This window comes from Protopterus annectens, chromosome 2.part1 (genome assembly GCF_019279795.1).
Source record: "Protopterus annectens isolate FY-2018-M chromosome 2.part1, PAN1.0, whole genome shotgun sequence".
In the NCBI taxonomy this organism is placed as follows: domain Eukaryota; kingdom Metazoa; phylum Chordata; order Ceratodontiformes; family Protopteridae; genus Protopterus; species Protopterus annectens.
Window position 1 is genome coordinate 261,065,970 of NC_056729.1, and position 24,284 is coordinate 261,090,253.

The 24,284-nt window shown below is 38.0% G+C and overlaps 1 protein-coding gene across 1 annotated transcript in view; it reads left to right on the forward strand.

Moving 5' to 3' along the window:
* Positions 1 to 24,284, forward strand: part of BANK1 (B cell scaffold protein with ankyrin repeats 1) — a 1,951,135-nt gene that overhangs the window by 25,846 nt on the left and 1,901,005 nt on the right. The window contains exon 3 of the mRNA XM_044063440.1: positions 4,945 to 5,086. Within this exon, the coding sequence (XP_043919375.1) occupies positions 4,945 to 5,086 (142 nt within the window). The remainder of the gene's footprint in view (positions 1 to 4,944; positions 5,087 to 24,284) is intronic.

Consider the following 24,284-nt stretch of genomic DNA (forward strand, 5'->3'; position numbering starts at 1 on the left):
TTTAGTGAGGGCAGGACTCAGGGTCAGGGTCATTCCGGCCTGGGCTACGTGACGAATGTTGGTATTATGTATTAAGTTACTCTTCTGATGAATGTTGGTATTGTGTATTAAGTTACTCTTCTGACGAATGTTGGTATTATGTATTAAGTTACTCTTCTGATGAATGTTGGTATTATATATTAAGTTACCCTTCTGTTGAATGTGTTATACATAGCTATGTTTTTTTCTTTTATGTTTCTTCCTATAATACTTCTACTCATATGAGGTTGCCTAACAAATGTTGTATATTTCTTTAAAATATTGTATGTTTCCTTTTCTAAAATTTTGTACATTGATGATTTAACATAATATATGAAGCTTTTCTCCCCAGGCCTCCGCTGAAAATGGGCAAACTTTCCAGTCAGAATTTCCTGGTAAAGAAATGTAATATAAAATAAATAAAATAAATAAATACCCCTGACTGAAGAGAGACAGCAAAATCTCTTTGACCTCTGTCAGTGAGTTCTGTGTTAGCAGTCTTTACCCTGTGGTGGACCTGTCTTCTGTGCTGACCCATGCCTTTCCGTTTGCACTGAGAACTGTATCAGTAACATTCCTTTGTACTTGTTGTAGGGGCCTATTATGGATACCCACATCTTTGCCCAGGAGGTGCATGCCATATATGTAAAGGGCTTGCAGTAACAGTTTATTCTACTAGCAAACTTACCTAGATGTTGCCTCCGTCAGGTGGCCATCCTAGTACCCATATGCAGAAGGACAAATCATGTCACTTTTTAGGTGAGTATGCTACATTAGATTATGTACATGATTCTGACCACACACACCCATATGGACCTAAGTAATAGCTTCAGTTCCTGCTTTGGAAAGACCAAGTCCCCATATGGATCTGTACCCATGTCGCTGCATATAGCCCTGGAACCACCCAAACAATAAAAAATACCTATCTGCTAACCAGGCAAGCTCATTGGAGACACAGTCCCTGTTCAGGGGTGACCTGGGGGAAATGCATGTTTAAACGACTTTCCCAAGGTCACACACTATGCAGACAAGGGTTGTGGGCATCAAATTCTGTATTACAAGAACTAAAGAGTGCAGCCTTAACTTCTGCATCAACTACTAGACAACAAAGCATACGGTTCTCAAGCTATCCATCTCTCCTCCCTCCACATACCCATATGCTAATTTGCCATGCAGTTGTAATGAGGTCCTAGTTACACATTAAAGACATCTCCCTCATCCTCCCTTACAGCTACCAGAAGATTTTTACTTCAGAATGAGGAACGTTACCACCAAGACCTACTTACTTAGCTATGTAATGATCCTCATTCACAGAATATTTTCTGAAATTTTCAGCCTTATGCTTGTAAACCATGCTACACAAGATGGAGATGGCATTTTATATCACACCACTAGCAGACAGTTAGCTCAGTGATTATGCTAATGAAGCCAAGTAGTGCCTGTGATTTGCTTTCTGTGCACAGTGCACTATCCATACTTATTGACACAAGCTCTGCACACACCATATAGCACAGGACATATCACCTCTGTGCTCTTGCATAAGGTGTGTCTACATCCATAGTGCTATGGTACACATTCTACATTTCATGAGACATCATTTACAAATGTTCATCTGTACACACATGACTACTGATTTGCTTCTTGAGGGTGCCAAATGAGTGACATAGGCTTCTTCTGGACTTCTTAAAGGCAGAGTTCCTGCATGGTGTTCAAGGGAGAGCAGGATATTCCAGTTCCTCCTGCACACAGACTCAAGGAATATCTGCTGCACCACTATAAACACCCTTTGAAGAAGCTCAGTGCATGGTAGGAGCTTGCACAGGTGCTGACCAATGCCACCAGAGAAAAATGGGATTATTGTTATAAGGACCTGAGGTTTGTCCACTGTGAAATGCACTGTGAGGCAGATGTATACTTTAAACATTTTGTGTTTGCATTAGCTTCTAATATGTGCACTAATATGCATGTATGCTTAACTGCACATGCTTTGTTTTGCAGCTGCTGACAAATATTGCCTTAACATGTCTAGGTGCCACAAAAGGGAAGAGCATCTATCTAAGTAGGAGCAGGTGTATATGTTTTGTATAAGTCCATTGTACAACTGCAATGGTGTTTTTATCATACATGTATGCAGGTGTTTTTTTTTCCTTTGTGTCTTCCTTCTGCAAGTCCAGTTGTAGAAGAAGGGGTGGGGTGGATGGCAAACTCTTCTTGGTCTCAACTAGCCCATACATCTGGCACTGAGTCACTAATGCCCAGTAAGTGTTCCTCTCAGGAGGGTGTGTGATGGTTCTTCTGCTAGGGATAATCTGGTGGGGTTATCTGTATCTGCTTTAAGGTGGGGCATTATTGCTCCTCTCCTGTAGATGGACTGAGAGATCCTACAGTGATATCTCTGCCTATGTTTGGGTATAGCTATGTCAACTGATGCCCTGGGCAGTTCCAACAGATGCTGGAGACTGGTAGGGGATGTTGGCAGATGGATGTCCACATTAGTACCATGGATAACCTTCTGGTGTGACTAGCAGAATCACATGACTAACAGGTTTCATCCATTCTGCTTCTAAGGATCAACCAGCCCATAACATTAGCCACACAGATGAACTATGCCTAAGTTTGCTGCCACTAGGCTGGCTTGGCTGCCAACCACAGCAGGAGCTCGTACGTTCCACCTCCAGGTATGTTACTTCCCTCAAGCATCATTCCCAAATCATTGTTCATTGTTCAATCTTCCCCATTACCAATTATTCATTTTATATATTTTATATATATATATATATATATATATATATATATATATATATATATATATATATATATATATATATGCATACATATATAAATCCACACTGTATATATAGGTTGTTCTCAACCCTTTGAAGTTTGAAGTGGCAACTGTTCAATTAAAAATAAAGCTGTTACAGCTGATTAAAAATCAGTTGATCACACATAATGTTTTTTTTTTTTTTGACTGCGACATTGCAGAATAGTGGGGATTGGGGAATATATCCTTTCCTTACCATAGTGTGATCTTGGAGCTGGTGTATGTAATTAGCAGGTGGTGTAGGGGTGCAGGGGAGGGCTTTCTCCCCACAAAAAAATAGATTTTTTTAATCTTTGTGTTTCAGTTAGAGGTGTATTCAAATCTTTGTGATTTTAACTTATTTTAGTGCTATGACAGGCATTCAAAGTTTGATACTTCAAATGTCATAGAATCATATATATGCTTGTTTCCACCCAGTTTCCTCCCAACATTTTGTTTGTATACAATACCTGTCTGTCTGTATCTATGTTACATTTTTGCTACCTACCCTTCTCTCTCTATCTCACTCACGGCTGTCTCCCCACACGCTACATTAATGAAAAGATTAGTAAGTATAAATTTCATTGTAATAGGTTTATGGTAAGCGAGATGTACTACTTATGCTCAAAAATGCAGAAAAGAATGAAGATTGTTTTGCAGTTGTCAGATGTCACAGAAATGCATTACAAGTTCTGTTTTACACAGTCTTTAGCTGTTATGCCCACCTCAAATACTATAGCACACACAGTGGTCATTACAGAATTGCAGTGAAAACCTGTAAACCACTTCTTGCAACCACACAAAAAGGGAGATTGAAGTCTTTAACAACATTTTAAGCTATTGGTCCATCAAATGTAAAATTACTATCTGATCCCTTTCTCTATGACAGTGCTAAGTGTATGGTACTGTTTTTAAGCTGCAAAAGTCTTTGTTTTCCTTATCCAAAAAGTGCCCATGGGCTACCATATTTGCATGCAGCATGGAAATGGAGTGTTTGTTCTGATGCACATTCTTCTGTAACAGAGTAGTGACATTCTGTGAATCACTTTTGTCTTGCATACTATGTCAGGCCACATTGCAAGGCCTTGTGTAGTGCTCAAATGTTAATGAACACCACCCAGTAGTAACCTGGCTGTGACTGGCATCCCAGCCAAAATCCTCTGTATATTAATTTGAAATATCATGTTACGGTAGGCCAGGATACAAATATGATTGCTGGAGAGATAGCAATATTAGGAACCTTTCAAAATGTTTAGGAAACATTGTCATGTCTGTTTAGAGTAGAATTATTGAGTATGTTTAGACACTTTTCCTTGAGTAATGCTTAGAGGATAAACTAATGAAACTGTAGAATTTATTGGAGTTTTCCTTTTTTTTCAGGACAGTTCAGTAAAATATTTCAAATATTATTTTATATATGAACCTTTTTTTGTTTGTTCTTTTGATAATATAATTTTATATGGTTTTTTTTTTGTATTCTACATCTATTATTTTTTACCAAATAAGTGTCTCTTTCTGTTGAACAAGTGACATTATATATTTTCAAAAGTTTCTGAACTGCCTCATCTTAAGGGCTGGAACCTCATTTTAACATTTCACATGAAGGATGCTGCAGTATAACAACAGCGTTACCCATTCTCACCATTACTGGCATGCAGTGCTAGTACTGCAGCAGGAGGGTAAAGACCCAGAATAGGAACAGAACCCCCAGTACTCTCATCTTCCTACATTAAAACTGAGTATACCATGTGGTCATTCAGTGAAAGTACCTGTGAGGTTTAGAACAGAAAGCATCACAACAGGTGGTATGGAGTTACATTTTTATGCATCCCCTTTTATATTCCTATAGAAAAGTTGGACACTTACTATGAGGAAAACTTGACTACAGTTGCTTGTGCAGGCAAGTGTCATTTACAATAGTAGCAATAAGAAAATATTTTTCAGTATTTTGCAGTTTTCTTCAAAATATTGGTAAGACAACTTGGCCAAATTCATTTTAATTGTTAAAAATGCGTACATTATGTTAAGCTTGAACTGTGCTAAATTAGTTTTAAATATTAGAAGTACATTAATTATGTTTAAGGTTAACTGAAATGCATCTTTATTTTATTCCAAATCCTTAGAACCCTGGTGAAATATTTATCTTAATAAGAGATCAAGGCATAGAGGCTCACATGATGGAAGTTGAATTTAGCTCTAACAAAGAACAAATCAGAATACAACCAAGTGTTTGGAGTGATCAGGTCTTGTACATGAAGGCCTTGGGTAAGTAAAATGATATCCATTTCAAGACAGGAAGTGCTTCCGTCTGGTGTCATATTTATCAAGGTTATTTCACTTATATTTAGAACAAGATATGCAGGTGTTTCCTGTTTGTACATGTGTGTGGCATATTACTGAACCTCTATGAGCATGCTCCAAACCTGTGACTGACAAGAAATATGATGGGAAGTTGTGTTGGACTGCAAATGTACAAATTCCGATTGTACTATCTTATAGCTACGTATCTTTGCTAGCAATGAGGGTAAAATGTAAAAATGCTTAATATGTTGTAAAACAGTGACTCAGACAGAATGAGATAACTGTTTATATGAATCAGATAGCTGTTTATACAAATACAGGAAGACTGCTGCTGCTTAAAAAAGAGCAGCTGGTTTCTTTATTGAATCACTTGTCTGTCACACTTTTCTTTGACATTTAAAACATATCATAAAAACATAGGCTGTTTAAAAGAACAGACAGATGAATATCAGGTAAGACAAATGGCTGATGAACTGGGGAATTTCTGATTCACACTAGATAGTGAGTCTTGAATGAAATATATTAGAATACAAAACATATCTGAGTGTAATAACTATACGCTAAAGATGAAATAGATGTGGTGTATGGAGCACCACAATTACACTCCACGTTTGGGGAAGTTAACATGGTTATTGAGTACTTTTCAGACATCAGAAAAGTGTTTAACAACCTTTTGTTAAGTATCCCTCACAGCCGTTAAGTACTAGACTCATGTTAGTGCATTAACAGGCAGTCAGTGGTCACCACAAAACAGAGACGGGAACCAAAAAAAAAACAACTTTGCAACATTAATTTTATTTTATTTATTTATTTATTTATTGACATTTGTTAACCGGGTTTGTCCAGCTGGGTTTGTGGCCCATTTTCAGTGGAGACCTAAGGAGAAAAGCTCCAGTAATACATTTTAAAACAAGTACAATTTTAAACAATATTGATATAATAGCAGTTATAGCAAAACGATTCACATATGTTAGGTTACATGCATAAAGTTAAAGTTGCATTAAAAAGAACTAAGTAACAATTTTACATTTCATTCTGACTTTTTTTTGGCTGGATGACATGTTTAACTTGTTTTAAAGCTTTTTTTCACTTCCCACTGCTGTTATGTGGAGTCCTTCTCTATATGTGTTTTACGTCTTTAAAAATTGTATAACATTTAGTGCTCCTACATATTGTCTCTACATTTTGTAGTACATGGAAGAAGGTTAAGCTCTCTGCCCTACGAAGAATTAGTACTGCAGCTTTCCTGTCATTGCATTCTTTGCTATGTGCTTTTGACATCCACAGCTGTATTGCGAAAGCGCTTACTAACTGAATTTGCTGTCAATAAAGAAAGTTTTTTATGTTTATGCTCAGAATTGAGTTTGGATTTCTCAGCTACCCTTGTTTGGATTTGTATTGATCTGAAGGTCTGAAGAGACGTTGAGCTGCATACTTCAATCATCATTGACTTATTTACAGCCTGGTTCGACTGCGAACAGTTATCTTTTACTTTTCATATACTGGCTCTGTACTATTTTCTGTTTGCGGTCGTTCATCCACTGGTGGTATTTTTGTTTATTTTGGTTATTTATTGCATAGGAACTATCTTATGACATGAAATGCTTGCTCAGCATACGCTGAAAAACCTGAATGCTTGATATGCAGAAACAAATGTTTGCCAAATATTATATTTTAATTAAATCATGTAATATTAAGTTTACAGAACCAGACAGTGAACACAGTTAATTAGGAAGAAACATTTACCAAACACCTGTTTTTAGAAGTAATTTTAAACTGAATTAAATTATACCAGTGTCAGTGGTGAAAATATGAACTAAATGCATTGTGATAGAATGGGTGGTACAACTGACAGAATGGATAACTACTTAATGTCCACTTTCTCAGTACATCTGAGAAAATGGATAACTACTTAATGTCCACTTCCTCAGTACAACTGAAAGAATGGATAACTACTTAATGTCCACTTCCTCAGTACAACTGAAAGAATGGATAACTACTTAATGTCCACTTCCTCAGTACAACTGAAAGAATGGATAACTACTTAATGTCCACTTCCTCAGTACAACTGAAAGAATGGATAACTACTTAATGTCCACTTCCTCAGTACAACTGAAAGAATGGATAACTACTTAATGTCCACTTCCTCAGTACAACTGAAAGAATGGATAGCTACTTAATGTCCACTTCCTCAGTACAACTGAAAGAATGGATAACTACTTAATGTCCACTTCCTCTAATATCTCTGAAGGAGAGTCATCTCAAAAAGGGGATTCAGTGACAAGAATGGTCAATTGCAACCTTTGCACATTTTTTTCAGAAGACTTAGATAAAATAATCGATGAGTCAATTAATATAAATGACTCCACTGACTCTTAAATTCTTAAGGAAGCCAAAATGGAAAATGAAACAACCATCAACTAAAAGTAAACATAAAAGCAGCAGAATGTTTCAAAGGAAAAAAGGGAAACGTCAAGGACAGCCCACAATTGAAGCAGGAAGAGCCTTTTGTTCAGCTAGCAGGACAAATAGATGAGACTTTTCAGGCTCCTCAGAAAAGGATGAGAAGAACATTAGGAAGAAGGGTATCACAGATTGTCTTTCCTTTGCTACTGGTTTCCTACTGGTTTCCTCAAATTCTGCAGTAAAGGATCTGATTGAAACTAACACTAACAGGACTAAAGATACAAACTGCTGCAGAAGCCTGGAAAATGTATAGTTTCATGGCTTGTGAGAGCTTATTACTAAATCAATATATAAGCAATTGAAAGACGGTTACCATGTACATAGCCAATGAATATGAGCACCTTACTTTTGGGAAATTCACTGTTGAAGCACAGTATAAGACTTGCCTACACCACTAATAGAGAGAAAACAGTTTATAGTCTCAGTCATCTAAAAATCCCAGACACCTCCTCTCTGTTAGCAAAACAGTAGACAAATTTTAGAACTAAAGACACAATCATTACCCATGCAGATGTAAACAAGTTGGTGTAATTCCCTCAAACCACATGGCCAGGGCTGTGCAATATTTAGCACTTCAGTATAATATTAAGAGGGTTCGGATGATCTTTGGCCAGATTATCAACAGCATCAGCCATGCAGCAATAAACTGTAGTTCTTGGTGGTGCAGGTATGCATAAGGTGACATCCAGTTCCAAAGGAAACATTACCTATCAGTGGCTGATCAACCATAATTTTACTAAAGGTTTTTCTTGTTTTGTTTTGTTTAATGTGTTTGCCTAACTGAGTTAAGTCAAAAAAATGTTTTCTCAGTGGAAGCCCTGGTGTGAAAAGCTCCAACATATTATAAACATTTTAAAAGACATTCAGTAATACACATGAACAAATATTAAGTAATGTACATGAACTATTGCACATACATTTGTTAATTAGATTACACTTACATAAAATAAAGGAATCTATTACAATATAAAAGATTCTTATGTTTTAGTAGATGTTAAACATTGCACATTTGAAGATGTGGATTAATAAGTTTATCAAGGAGATATTAGATTTGTGTGAGTAGAGATATTAGATCTTTGCAATTAAAAATAAGAAATGGAAGTGAGGAATGGAAATCACTAGGGCAGAAAATGCTAATATTGTTGTTAAGAGGTGGGTATTAAAAAGTTTCAGAGACAACTGTAAAGTAAGAGATCAATTTAGATTAGATTGGGCTATTATATGGGTTTTGACTGACAAGCATCACTACAGAATCTTTTGAAATGCTTGGCTCTTCTATACATGTGGACACCAAGGTGCATATACCACTTTCTATTCTAACTACAATGGCCTTTCAGGAGTCAGCTGGAGACACATTAGATATTTTGCACACTTCTGTCTCTAGAATACTGAACAAATTCCTAAACCAAAGGAAAGATCTAACAGCATGTCTTACTTCTGTGAAATTATCCACTTCTATACCTCTTAAATTCTTTGCTCAATAATCAGGGATAAAGCCAAAAATAATGATAGATAAAGGCCTGACATCACGGACAGTTTTAAATATCATTCATAGTCATGTAGAAAACTAATAGTACAACAGGTTTTGCATCAACATGCATTTTCTGAAAAATTGGAACTTTGAAACTCTAATTCCTAGCATTACTGACTGTAATCTGCAGTGATTTAACAGAGAATCATTTTTTTATGAAGAGTCAGGGTAAACCTATGAAGCAGCATTAGGAATGCTCTGCAAAATTTAAGGACAGTTAGTAGCTATGTCCACATCCCTGTTATAATAGTTCCCATGGAGTGAACGCATGCAACAATGATGTCCCCATCTGGCCCACAGTCAGAAAGGTTTGTGAACATGAAGGGCTATGATTCTGTGAACTGCTAGACAGTGTGTGATTTATGCGGTATAGTTCTCTTGACACACTGACATTCTACAAAGCCATCTAGTTGGCAACTGCAGGCACTGTAGCTGACTTTAATATGTACTGCTACATTTACAGCATGTACAAATGTAGTAATACTACCACAAGTTGAGGCTTTGCTGCTGATGATGCTGTTTAGGCATCTGGTTTATGGTGCTCACCCCTAGAACCATTATTGTACTCTAAGACCAAACACTTATGGAAAGGAGGGTGCTTGTCCATACTGTTATGAGCATTTTTGCCCTTGGAGGGTTGTAGTTCCATCTATATTAACATCTACTGATGGGCTCAACATGTATTGAGTAGTTTGTTTTTGTGTTGGACCACTCCGTATACTCACACCTAATAGGGGGTTTCACTACTGTAGGTGCTCTAATACATACGTGTTGAACACATCAGAACTGTTGTCAGTAGTATAATGATGTTTCACTATTATTAATGTTCTAAAGAGTATGTTTACCATCTCCTACACTCATGTATTTCTACAAATGCATGCAGACAGATTATTTGTTGTACTCTTTCATTGTTGCATTGATGTTTATGTACCTTAATTTGTAGCTTGTCAACCTAAGCTTCCTATGAAAATGCACTTTGGCTCAGTAGAACTATCTTGGTTAACAACTACAAATAAATGAATAAATAACTAGACAAATAAGTAATTAAATAAATGATAAACTTCACTATGAATCAGACATTTTCACATGCACCACACTTGTGGGAAGGTGCAGTGAATTGTTCTGATTATCACATGCAGGTTTTTAGGGACACAATCACACATCTGTATATACACATTACATACTGTGTGAGAGGTGTATGGCAAGAGATTGACACGGGTTTTCAAGGTGACAGATACTCTACTGAAAAAAGATTTCCTCCTGCAATGATATAGGGTTATCACTAAATTGTCATAGTCTATAGCCACTTTAGTGGCTTGTTGCACAAAGACTTGTGTTCTCCCCTCACAACAAAGGTGGGCAACTGCAGGACAATGACCTAGATGTAGTCTGCTTATGAATTGTCCTGCCAGTGGATGCTGGGAACCATGGCCACTGATAACAAGGAGTGAGCGATTGTTATACATTTTGAGATGAAGATGAGAACTGTGTACCATGTGACATGGCCACCTCTAGCACGTACCCTACCCCAGCTTCACATAACACTGCCAGTGTGGGTATTGAGGCAAGTCTTTTCAGGCAGGTGGAGACAGAAGCTGTTTTATGTGCCACAATAGACCCTATGAGAACAATCAGTGTTGTGCCCCTGGACTAGTTCTCAAAGGTGACCCCCAACACATCAATTAAAGCAGAGTTCAACTAAACTGTAGCCCAATCAGCTCAGAGCACAGCCATCACTGATCCAAGTTCAAGGGGTTTTCCATGTCTGGTAGTTTGTTTCTGTGCTCAACGTGCAATGGGCATCAGTGAGGGTACATTTCTCAGCCCTCTAAGTGATTGAAACCTCAAGAGTCTCATCACTGCCATGGGATCTCTTATCTTCACAGATGCTAAATTGAGTGTCTCAGGCATGTAACACTTCCACCAAGAGATGCGAGATATGATAGCTCTGCCACTTCACCTTTCCCTATGCCAGTTCCAAGAGGTGCCAAAGCTGCTATTTTAATTTTAGGCACGCGGACTGTACCATTTTATCCCTCTACACTAATGGAGATAGCTCAGTGCACTCATCTGCAGCTGTAGTCATAGGTGAGCATTACCAGTGGTCAGAGTCAGGCCACTGCCCTCCAGCACTGAAGACGGTGAGCTTGCAGACAGCTTCATGTTAATATGTGGGGGTTGTCCTCAACCTCAAAGAGAATGCCTGTAGCAGCATATCAATTTCAGCAGGGCTGAAACTATCCAACCTCTGCCACCTGACTCATCTGTAGGTGTGCAGACACTTGTGAGCACATGACACCGAGTTACTGAGTGCCTAGTACTGGAACAGATAGAATGACAACTATAGAGAAAGTGGTAACCTAGTTATACCACACACACTTTCAGCGCATTGGGTGTCTCCTCAGAGCTTTTTCTAAAATTATAGAGTGATATAATTTCTCCAATTATCATTGCATAAATATCCAATCTATCTTCCCAGATCTGCATGTCCTAACATAGAAAGTGGAATTGTACATCAAAACCAAGTTTATATCTCTGTGTAGTACATTTATTTGGGTAAGGTAGCATGACTGCCTATGATTCTGTTTCGTTCACTGCTCTACATCTGCAAGTTAAAGCAGAGCTTGCTGCTTATGTTCACTCTGACAGCTGGTAGTCATGAACATGCGTAGACTCTTCTCACTGCTTCCCATCTATATGTTATACTACCCACAATTCACAAATCGTACTGTAAGCATGATTCGCAAGCCACTATTCCTCATGAAAGCAATGCATTTTCAAAGATAATTCAGGTAAAAATGCAGCTTCTCTTATTGCTTGCTGGAGTACACCTTCATGATGTATGAAGGAGAGTAAGATTATATTCTATCTCACTTCCATTTGAGAGTGAACATAAGGCCACCTTTATAGTTATGATTTCTAATTTATGACCCTGTTTATCTATAGAAACTTCATTTTGAATTTATTTCATGCAATTCTATATTTGTTGCATAATATCTTGTTTTATTGTTTCTCAATATTCTAACCACTGTATGCTACATCAATTGCAAAATGTGGATTTTTACTCCTTTTATATATTCTATCCCCTTTGTACAAAATAGCTATGTTCATAGGTTCATAGGTTCATAGGTTCATACTAGGCTATCTGCCCTGGGGCATTTATAAGCCTAGCCCGATTGTGTTTGGCTTACGCCACCCCTTGATTTGAGTATACTGTGCCCTTTTTAAAGTTTAGTTTACTGTGTCTCTGTCTAATAGTGACACAGAAGTAATCCCCGGGACAAACCTATGATCCCCCATCCACTCATCAAGATTCTTCTTGAAGAGAGTCAGTGAGGTGCTCTGCCTAACATGAATTGGAATTCTATTCCAGAGCGAAGGGAGCTTCTGGGTTATGAATCTGTCCCTCCAGCATGTTCTATTTATTTCTGTGCTGAGGTTCAAGTCCCTCGAGCGCGTGGCTCTAAGGGATTTAGATTTACTGAGGTGGAGCATGTCCATTATATCTGGGTTGGACATAGCTTTATATGTCAGGCATAGATCACCTCGAAGTAGGCAGTATGCAACTGAGTAGAGCTGGAGTTTTTTTAACCGAGCAGCATATGGCATCTGTTTGAGTCCCTTGATCCTCCTGGTGAGGTACTTTTGGGGTCTTTCTAATTGCTGCAGGTGTCGGGTAAGTTACATCCCAAAGGGGGCATTGTATTCTATGATAGGCCTGATGAGGGATGAATAAAGGGGCACGATTACCTCTCTTGATCTAGATGTGAATCCTTTCATAATGAGGTGGTCTATGTAGAAGGTCTTTCTAACCACTTTGGCAATGTGGTTGTCAAAGGAGAGATTGCTATCAACTTGGGTCCCCAGATCCCTAATTACTTTCTCTGTACTTAATGGGTTACCACCGATGTGGTAATTTGTGGGCACATTGTTTTTGCCAAAGGGTATGACTATACACTTTTTGCCATTTAGCTTTAGACCATGGCTCTGGCACCAGTTATCCGTCTCTGCAAGACCTTTTTGAAGGATGTTTGTGTCAGCTGGAGAGTCGATTATGGCGCCCAGTTTGCAGTCATCTGTGAACTTGGTGAGCCATAGTCCTCCCATGTTGGCCTGTACCTCAGAAAAGTAAATACCGAACCAGAGAGGTCCCAGGACAGAACCTTGTGGGATGCCACTTGTGACCGGTTTCGAGTCTGACATGGCCCTAGCAACTCTGACTCTGTGGGTTCTGTCTTTGAGCCAGTTTGCGACCCATCTTGTTACATAGGGGTTTATATTTAGGCTGGATAGCTCATCTATGATGCCTGAGTGGGGTATTGTGTCAAATGCCTTTGCGAGGTCCAGATAGGCTGTGTGGACTACCTTCCCTTCATCTATGGCCTTGGTGACTGATTCAAAGAAGTTGACCAGGTTCAAAAGGCAGGATCTGCCCTTGACAAAGCCAAATTGGGTAGGATCTAGTGTCTGTAGTTCCCCAATGTCTTTGTTTATGAGTTCCATGATGATCCTCTCCATAGCCTTGCATACCAGGCTAGTCAGGCTTATGGGGCGATAGTTTCCAGGGTCCGCAGAGGCGCCACCTTTGTGGAGTGGGACCACTGTTGCTGTACGCCATTCTTTGGGCACATATCCTGTAGTGAGGCTGAGATTGTACAGCAGTTTTACTTGAGGGATTAGTTCTTCTTGGAGTTCATGTAGGACGCAACCCGGGACGCCATCTGGTCCCATGGAAGCAGTGTTTTTTGCTTTGGAGAGGGCAGCCTTCACCTGAGCATCAGAGATGTTTGGGAGGCTGCACTCTGCCGGGATAGATACTTGCTCTTTTGGGGGGGGGGGGGGAGTTTGCACTGAACCTGTCTGCTAGGATATTGGTGATGGCTGTGGGTTCAGTGTATTTTTTGTCATTTAGAATCAACTCAGAACAAGTCTGGGAGTTGCATCCCAGGTACCTAACATAACTGAAAAAAGCCTTATATATTTTTTTTTATTATTTTTATTATTTTTTATTATTTTTTTACTATGTATTTGGAGCTTTTCTCCCTGGGCCTCCACTGAAAATGGTCACCTTGTGACCAGTCGGACTAACCCGATAATCAAATGGAAAATAAAATAAAATAAAAATAAAATAAATTTGCTTCAAAGAACACCCACTGGATCCCTGTGATAATGCCTTCAGATGACAAGCTGGTATCTCCTATGACCCGGATAAACAGATGAATTTAGATATTGATGCAACCAAGCTGAGGGGATAGTGCAGACATCATTATGACAACTTGCAATACTGAAATTATGATTTGTATACATGAGAAGTGGAATAAAGGTAACATCACCCAAGCTGCATTGTAAATAGACAGCATTGTACCTTTTTTCCTGTTTTGTGGAAAGCTGTACTGCCAAATATTTGTCAAAGTTAACTAAGAGACTGTGGTGTCTTACTGCATGAATCCTTAATGTCAGGAGAAGGTAGTGTTAACACATAAAGTAATACACCAACTCCATTTGATGGTAGTTTCTGTGTACAGATAAGGCAGCTGTAATGGCAGAAATGGAGGAAATCCGAAGAAACTGTGAATTGAGATAGAAGGGAAACAGTGAAACAAGTTAACAGCTTCAAGCATCTGGGATGTGTTGCTGAGGGAAAAAAGTGTGAATGAAGAGGTCAAAGCTAGAATCAGAGGGGCTGCAGCCAACTGGCACAAAGTATTAGGTGTAGCATGTGACAGAGGAATGCTAAAGAAGCTGAAAAGTAAGGTGTAAAAAACAGTGGTTTGACCAGTACTGCTTTATGGTCAGAAACTTAGGCAGTAAAGGCAGAGCAGTTGAGGAAGCTAGAGGTAATGGAGTTGAAGTCCCAGAGACAGGTGGTAAGAGGCACACTGTGTGACAGATGAAGAAACGAGGACATACTGGTAGCTCAAATTGCAGAAAATGTGAAAGAGAAAAGATTACGGTGGTTCAGGCATATGTGCAGAAAAGCAGAAAACAATCTGGTGAAGAAGGTTTGGGATAGACAGGAATAAGACAAGAGGAAACAAGGGCGCCCAGCAAAGAGGTGGATGGACTGTGCGAGAGAAGACCTGCAATAGACAAGTATCAGTGTCAAAGAAGTTAGGAGAGTGGCATTAGAGAGAGAGAGAGAGAGAGATGGTGACAGCTGACACAACTCCCTGACCCCATGTAGAAAATGGGAAAAGGGGGTTGCTGCTGATAATAATGATAACAGGCCTTGACCGTGTCCAAGTAGCCAATGAGAACTGACTTGTCCAAGTCTTGTGCATCAGTGATATGTTCAACGAAAAACTCCAGTTTCAGGAGGCAGAGTCTGCCTTTAACAAACCCAAAACAGTTTCTGTGCAACTTTTTTGGACTGCATATGTCCTTGTAAATACATCCCAAAATTTGGCGTACCTTTGTTTTGCAGATAAGGCTGGCATTGCTTATGGGTCTATGGTTTCCTGGATCACTACGGGATCCTCTCTTGTAGAGCAGATTGACTACTTCAATTCTCCATTCCTCCGGCATAAATCCAGTGGAGAGACTGATGTTGAATAGAATAAGTAGCAAGTCAACCAGGCAGTCTGTGTTGCTAATAAGAAGGCAGACTGGCACATCATCAAGCTCTATGAAGCTACTGTATTTGGCCTTGGAGAGAGCATTCAGGACTTAATTGGACGTTATTAGAGGGAGTGGTGTTGGTGTGCTTATAAGATGGGGAAAGTTAGGGGAAGATAGAGGAGTAAACTAGAGCTGAATTTGTCCACTAATATGTTGTCTATGTCCTCAGTGGATGAGTAAGTGCTGTTGTTATACATTAACTTTGAGCATTGCTGGGCATTAACTCTAAGGTTTCTGACATAGCTGAAGATGGCTTTGTGGCTGTCCTTAGCAGAGATAATAATTGTCAATTCATATGTACTTTTAGAAGATTTGATTTTGTTTCTGAGTTCTTTATTGAGCTTTTTGAGTTCATCTCTAGATGGTGGAGTTTAAGTTAATTTTTATGGGATATGGGTTTCTTCCTCTTATTGTTAAGTTTGTTTATATTAAGGTTCTATGACAGGAGTTTATTCCTGAATTTGGAAATATATTTACATCTGATGGGGATTGTTATCTTCAATCATTCTTTGGGGTGAGCAAAGAAATTATCTGCAAATGTGGTGGTAGGCTGGACTGGGTTATTGAGGTGAAAAGGGCACTTAAACTTCATCGGGTCATCAGTTAGCTGGATTCAGTTCAGCTTAGAGTAGTCTCTAAAGACAGAAGGGTTTTGAAGTAAGTCAGGCCTTACCCTTATAGTGAGTGTTACTGAATGGTTGTCATATTTGGCCAGGGACATGATTATTGTAGGTGTTGAGCATAGGGTTATAATATTGATGAGAATCAATATTTTAAAACACCATTTGAGAACTGAATCAGCTGATCTAAGGATCTAACATTAATGAAGTCAAGGAATGGTTGTGCATATTATTTGAGGCGATGTAGGTTTCTCATGGAGGGATAGTAGAAGTTTTCCAAGTGAATAATGATAGGATAGTGAGGAGTATCTGTTCAGATATGGCTCATGGGCAGCAGGTGACATGGAAGGGTAGGGTAGTTGGGTATGATTGTGGTATGTAGCTCTATTTACCATGAAAAGGATATGGAGGAGTTCATGGTCACTGTCCTTGTTTAAGAGCCTGTAGGTAAGATGGCTTCTTAGGAATATGTCCCCTCGAATAACACCATAATTTTGCTTGTTGGTCTGAAAGAGTGGTTGGAATTAAAACCCTGCACTTTGAGAGTCCTATCACTGTTCTGAAGCCAGGTTTCAGTATCTATGCAGATCTCTATATTTCAAAAATTAAGATCACCTTAAGGAGTGTGACTTTCTCTTCAGGTTTCTAGCATTGAACAGTGTTACCATCATATAGTTTTAATTTTGATTGGTTGTGTAAGTAGTTGAAAAAACTGACCTTGACTAAATAAGGCACTATGGGGGAAGAAAAAGTTCTGGCCAATATAGGAAGACATGAGAAGACAGGTGCAGTCCATCCCTAGCAAAACAGCTAGGGTTGTTGATCATTTTCTCCCAGGCTAATAGATATATATTGGATCCCCTTAGAATGACATCAATAGCTAAGCCAATAAATGAAGTCAGTTAACTTTTGTTTATATTGAGGCATCATTCTTGGTGATGGTAGAATACTGCTCAATAGTAGTTTCAGACCAGTTTCAAATGCTTATTCTAAGAGTGCCATCACATTCCCCTTCATATAATCGAATGAGGTATGTTCAAAATCATTTATTCCCATGTGTTCAATGGCTATGATATATGTGCACTTAGGGTGAAGGGAATTTTGGCCCAAGTAACACTAAAGATCATGATATCTGAGAGGTGGCTATCCATCACACTGTCTTTGCTCAGCCTGATGAGTGGCGCATCTGTTTTTTTTTTCTGACTGTGGAGTAACTTATAATTAAGATGTAACCAAATGTACTTTTGCTTAGACCTGCCAGTTGTGTGATTCTTTTTGCAGTTGTGTTATCTTTAGTGTCTTTGCATGTTGTTTGCTTAGTAGTATAACACTAAGTAGCTTGTTTACCAAACATTCGTCTAGGAAGCCTTTGTGGTTCAAGCAGGGAATTTTTAAGTACCAATGCATAACAAAGTGTATTTGTCTTTCTATGCATGGTGGGTGTGGTTCTGTGAAATAAGTGTCAGAAATGTCAACATGAAGAGATCTTGGCCTCCAAGGCCAGTAGATACTTATACATCTCACATATGGAATTGTCTATAGGAGGAATCAAACTGCTGGCAGAGAACATGGATCAGTTTTTGCATTGCCTTAATGTTCCTATTTTTATTAGGCTGGCTACAGATAGAGAGGTAAACTGTGGCTTCATGAGCACCTGGTAATACTGAGTGCTGAGGTGAGTTTGTAAGAAGGGTCTATATACTAGAACATTATGAGTCAAATTCCAGAGTTATATAGAGATAGTTTTAATGAATGAAGGGTACAAAGGTCAGTAAAATGCGCAATAACAACTAATGGATATGTGAAGTGGCTACTAGCAACATGTCTCTATACCACAACAATAGCTTAGTATAAATGATTTGGCTTGAGTGCCACCACGGCATCTCAGTAAAGTAATGAGGTCATCAGTAGCCCACAGCTATGACTGGACTCAAGCTCAAAGTGCCAACGGCAGACAGCAAACGATGAGCACAAAGACAATAGAGGCACCTACAATAAGTAGTAGCTTTTTAAAGACAGTGAGCTGTAAAGTGGCTCAGATGCCACAAGTGCAGTTTTTGTACAAATGTACAGACTGCAGCAAGTATTAGACTTAGACTCAAAATCCTCACACTTGGCATAAGTTGTGGAAGAGACAATAAATAATAGGCTACAGCAAGAAGGAACTCAACACTAAGTGGCATGGCTATCTAAAAGTGCTCCTAGGTGCACACAATTATACCACCTTGCTGATGAATATGCAGCATGTAGTGGTAGTATGGATTTAGGGGTCAAGTCGTATAAGGTATACTCAGGCATCCTAGTGATGTCACAGCCCAGGAGAGCTAGGTACAAGAAAGATACTATGAGTGAGTGACCTTTCATCAATAGAAATGGAAATATAAGATGAATTTAAACAACAACTCAACAGGACATGTAAATGAAATGTCAGTAGATCTCGTGAATGCAGGTTTAGTGCAACACCCTGCTGGAAATCATTGCTATGACTGTTAGGACTGATTCTTTATTAACAGAATGATTGTAGCATGGTTATAGGCGTAACGACAACACACTTGTAATAATTAAACAGAATGAGTGAGAAAGAGAAAGAAAGAAAAGAAAATGAAGAAAAAAGATGTATATTAATAGAAAATCTGAGGAATGCTATAAAGGAATGCATTATTTTCATTAAGTGTCTGCTGGCAAGAAGGAACTCAACACTAAGTGGCATGGCTATCTAAAAGTGCTCCTAGGTGCATACAATTATACCACCTTGCTGATGAATATGCAGCATGTAGTGGTAGTATGGATTTAGGGGTCAAGTCGTATAAGGTATACTCAGGCATCCTAGTGATGTCACAGCCCAGGGGAGCTAGGTACAAGAAAGATACTATGAGTGAGTGACCTTTCATCAATAGAAATGGAAATATAAGATGAATTTAAACAACAACTCAACAGGACATGTAAATGAAATGTCAGTAGATCTCGTGAATGCAGGTTTAGTGCAACACCCTGCTGGAAATCATTGCTATGACTGTTAGGACTGATTCTTTATTAACAGAATGACTGTAGCATGGTTATAGGCGTAACGACAACACACTTGTAATAATTAAACAGAATGAGTGAGAAAGAGAAAGAAAGAAAAGAAAATGAAGAAAAAAGATGTATATTAATAGAAAATCTGAGGAATGCTATAAAGGAATGCATTATTTTCATTAAGTGTCTGCTAGGCATAGTGACATCAGACAGTCATATCTACAGAAATGATTTTAAAAGTTTAATCTATCAAGTCCTGTAACCTCATGTAATTATGCTTTAATGGTTATCTAATATTCTGCCAATATTTCATTAACTTGTCAGCATGTTACATTTTTTAATGACTTGTGGCTGTAAAGAGGATATAGATCTACAGCGTTAATCTATATGCCAATAAAAAGCATTACAAGCCAGATTACAAATATCACATAAGTAGAAACAAATTTCCTTTCTTCCGAGTTGATAAATCTAAGGTAATCAGTGCTACCTGACAATTACAGTAGAAGCTACTCCGGTACAGATAAGTAAAACTGACATGGCTATTTAAATTACCAAACGTGAAATGCTCTGTGAATTCATTTATTTTGCAGGTCAGAATAATTACTTATTTCTCAAAGAGGCCACATAACAATAATGCTTACTCTGACAGCACAGTGCATATGCGTTCATTCTAACCCCCACAGCAATTGTCCCAAATAATTATATATTTGATGCAACCTAGCAAACAAAACAAAGAAATAAGAACCCATTTTAGAGCTGCTGCTTTGGCAAGTTAAATGTGTACCTAAAGTGGAGGCATTCATTTTGCAGAGACAAAATCTCTGTTTCACAAAGGTACTGCAGTTCATTGCTCCTGTACTAGGAAGAAAACATTTTAGGTAATGCTGCAATTTGAACAAGAAGCAAGAAATAAGGAAGCACAGCACTGGAATGTGAAATCACAGTACATGTGCTAATGCGCATAACCAAATTCACCAGTCATCTTATGCTGCAAACTCGTTTTTATGTTGACAATACTTATACAATATATTGCCTCTCAAAGACTTTTAAAGAATTTGTATCTATCATCATTTATATTTTCCCTCTGCTTCATAGAATCACTGTACAAATAGTTTATTTTAATGTATTTTTCTTTATTTTAATTTCCTTTTACAAAACTCACCACCTGTGTTTAATCACTGCACATAGATTATACATTACTTTCTTCCATGTACATCTGCCATTTGTAAATGATCACTACATAGAGATCTGCAGAGGATGTTGATGCTTGGCATGTGTTAATGTGTACTGGGGTATCTACTGGGGGCTTTGTCCATAGTAAGTATGAGGCATAGAGACAATAAAGTGGACCACTGAAGATAAGAAAGAGATGAAATCCAGAATTTCCACAAAAAGAATATATATCAAGAGCAACAAAGAATATATTGAAAAGAAAAATAATTGCACAAGAAAATGGTTAAAATTTACAAATAAAATGAAAGATCTTTAACAGAATAAAAATGAGATCAAAACAATATTTAGCTAAACAAACACTAGGGTATCTGGAAAAAAAGACATGACTGATGAAGTGCTGCAAGAAAAAAGAATGAAACATGGAGGCTCTCCAAATGCATAAAAAAGAAGTAGGGACTTAAAAAAGAAAAATAAATATGATGTAAAATGTATGCAGAAAAGAAAGTTGCACTGACCAATATAACCACTGTAGCTCTAAACATATTCACAGATATGCAGACAGACATCCAAACATGGTAAATTTATAAAGGACATGGTAAGAAAACAAAAGTGGAATGAACAGAGAAGCAATATGTTTAAGAAAAGCAGTGGACAGAAACTGAAGTGATAGAGCCACTGTGAAGGGAAGAGCTTACTGTAGATTCTCCAGCACAGGCTACGTCACAATATGATAAGTTAATACATCCACAGACTATGGTGCAACAGACAGGGCAGGACACTTGCACATAGGACATACAACAAAGTAAAATTTTGAAATCTTCTGCTGGAGACTCACATGTAAATTCAGTTAGAATTGCATAGCAAGGCAGAGTGTAGGAGACAAAGAACAAAGAGGATACTCTTACTCAAGAAGAGAATGATTTAATGGAAGACCCGCTTGATTTCATAGAAATGGACAGAAATATTAAGACAGGTGAAAAAAAGAGACTACAGAAGGTGACTAAAACCCAAAATGTTAGAAGACTGGTAAATCATCTGGATACAGTAATTGTGTGTATTAACAGAGATTCATGTAACAGAATAAAAATAAATAGAATATACTATCATACAGCTAAACAAAGTGTTACCAGAAAAAAAACACTCAGTAACAAAGGAAAGGAAAGGAAAGGCATACACAGAAAGCCATCATGGAAGCACTGAATAAAGAAAAATATACAGCCATTAAGGCAAGAAATATCAATATTAGAAGACTACAGAAAAGGGAGGAGATCATCAAAAATTCTTATAAAGATACACGTGGTGAAAGCAACACATAGTATCAAAACAGACCAATATTTGGCATAGACTACCTCACATAATAAATTAAAATAACAGCACAAGCAAAAAAAAAAATAGTATGCAGACAAATATAAAAGAAAAGTACAAACTGTCTATTTGTTAACCAAGTGGGTCCACTGGACACATAGTCTTTTTTCAGGGCAAGCCAAGGAGTCCTGTTTGATTTAATGACTTGCTTAAGGTAAAACAGTAGGCAGATGAGAGCTGATGGAATCAAACCCTGCACTACAGGAACTATGGCTCAGAGCCTTAAACCTCTGCACCAACAAGCATGATGGTTTTATAGCAAAATGGGAAACAAAGGAAGGTTAGTAATAACACAATCTGAAAAGAAATCAGTGCATTTTGGTGAAGCATTCATGAAGAATCTGCCAAATATAACAAAGATGACAGATACATAAATGAGTTAAAAGATTCAGTAAGAAGCTCCAATATAGAGTATATTAAATGTGAAGTAAAAGTCAAAGAAATTGAGACAAAATCAAGAAAGGCTCCTAAATGGGAAAACCCCAGATCCAGATGCAATACTGAAATTCTGCCTAACAGTATTATGATCTTTGCATAAAGACTTAACGCCCAAGTAAAAGTCATTTATATGCACATCCCAAAAAAATACCAACCTTCTTAGCAAGAGGGAAAACAATAGTCCTCCTTAAGAGTAAACTGGCAAGCCATCTTAAAATATAGACCAATAACCTGTCTTCTGACAATGTCTAAATTATATACAGGAATTGATGCCATACAGTTAACCTACTTCAAAAGGTTCAAAGAGTTGTCCCCCTCCAAAGTCCAAGAGAAGAGCACAGCAATAATTTGAAATAATTGTTCTAGTCCTTACAACTGTCTTACGAGGTTCAGTCTTCAGTCCCTTTCTTTAGGATGCTTGTTAATGAAATTTGATTCTATTGTAGAAAAACAAAACTACTCCAATATGCAGATGACTTAACATTCCTTTATCCATCTATTTGGATAACTGGCATAAATACCAGGTTAGAATCATAAAGAAATCTGGCCTCTTATGAAATGTTCCAGGAAGCAAAGCTGTTTTCCATTACAATTTTAATTTGAGCCTAAAAATATGGTACTTCAGATAAGCACAAAGGTGGAATCATCCACCAAATATCTGATACGTGTCATAACTGACTTGCATTTAAAATCTGATCTTCACATGAAAGGCATTATCTTAAAAGTTAATGAAAATGTTGGTCTATTTTAATGATAATACGTTTTGATATTACAAAAACTTGTAACAGGGTATACATTCTTGCTTCTTAATATCCCTTATGCACCATTGTACTCATCACTGATTTTTGTTGTCTGTCATCATTGGAGCAGAGTTATACTCAAATAGCCAGATTCTTTTTCAGGCATCCTCTTATATCCGTCTACTGTATCTCACTAAAGATTGTGTAAAATCCTGAGATCCCACAACACTTAAATATGCTCATAGTGAGCCCATTATTATTACAATAAGTGTCTTGTGAGCTGGGTCTACATGCGATCCACTATCATTATCATCACTATCATCGTCCTGCTTTTTATCATGTTTTACATTCTACATGCGATCCAGTATCATTATCGTCACTATCATCGACCTGCTTTTTATCATGTTTTACATTCTACATGCGATCCACTATCATTATCATCACTATCATCGTCCTGCTTTTTATCATGTTTTACATTCTACATGCGATCCAGTATCATTATCGTCACTATCATCGACCTGCTTTTTATCATGTTTTACATTCTACATGCGATCCACTATCATTATCATCACTATCATCGTCCTGCTTTTTATCATGTTTTACATTCTACATGCGATCCAGTATCGTTATCATCACTATCATCGACCTGCTTTTTATCATGTTTTACAGTCTACATGCAATCCAGTATCATCATCACTATCATCAACCTGCTTTTTATCATGTTTTACATGAGGTCATGGTGATGCATGAATTGTAACCACCTCTCTGGATTCAGTAACACTCTCCTACCTTCCTCAAGAGTCTTGCCTGACTGTCACAGTCTTCTCTCATACAATCAATCCATCTCTTCGTTGGATATCCTTGATTCCTTTTGACTTCTTCCCATCTTTCCAAAATTTTCTTTAACAAATCATCTTATGTTTTTCTGCACATGTGCCTAAACCACTGTAACTTGTTCTATTTGACCTTCTCTGTAATTGGAGCTACTTGGGTTTCTGATCTGATGTCCTCATTTCTTTGTTTCCCACATTATGCATCAAACTACCAGTCTCAGAGACTTCATCTCCATCAGCTCTAGCTTCTTCAACTACTCTGCCTTTGCTACCCAGGTTTCTGTGCCATACAGTATTGCAGCACTGATTTTTACACTCTACCCTTCAACTTTTTTGGCATTCTTCTGTCACACACTAACCCTG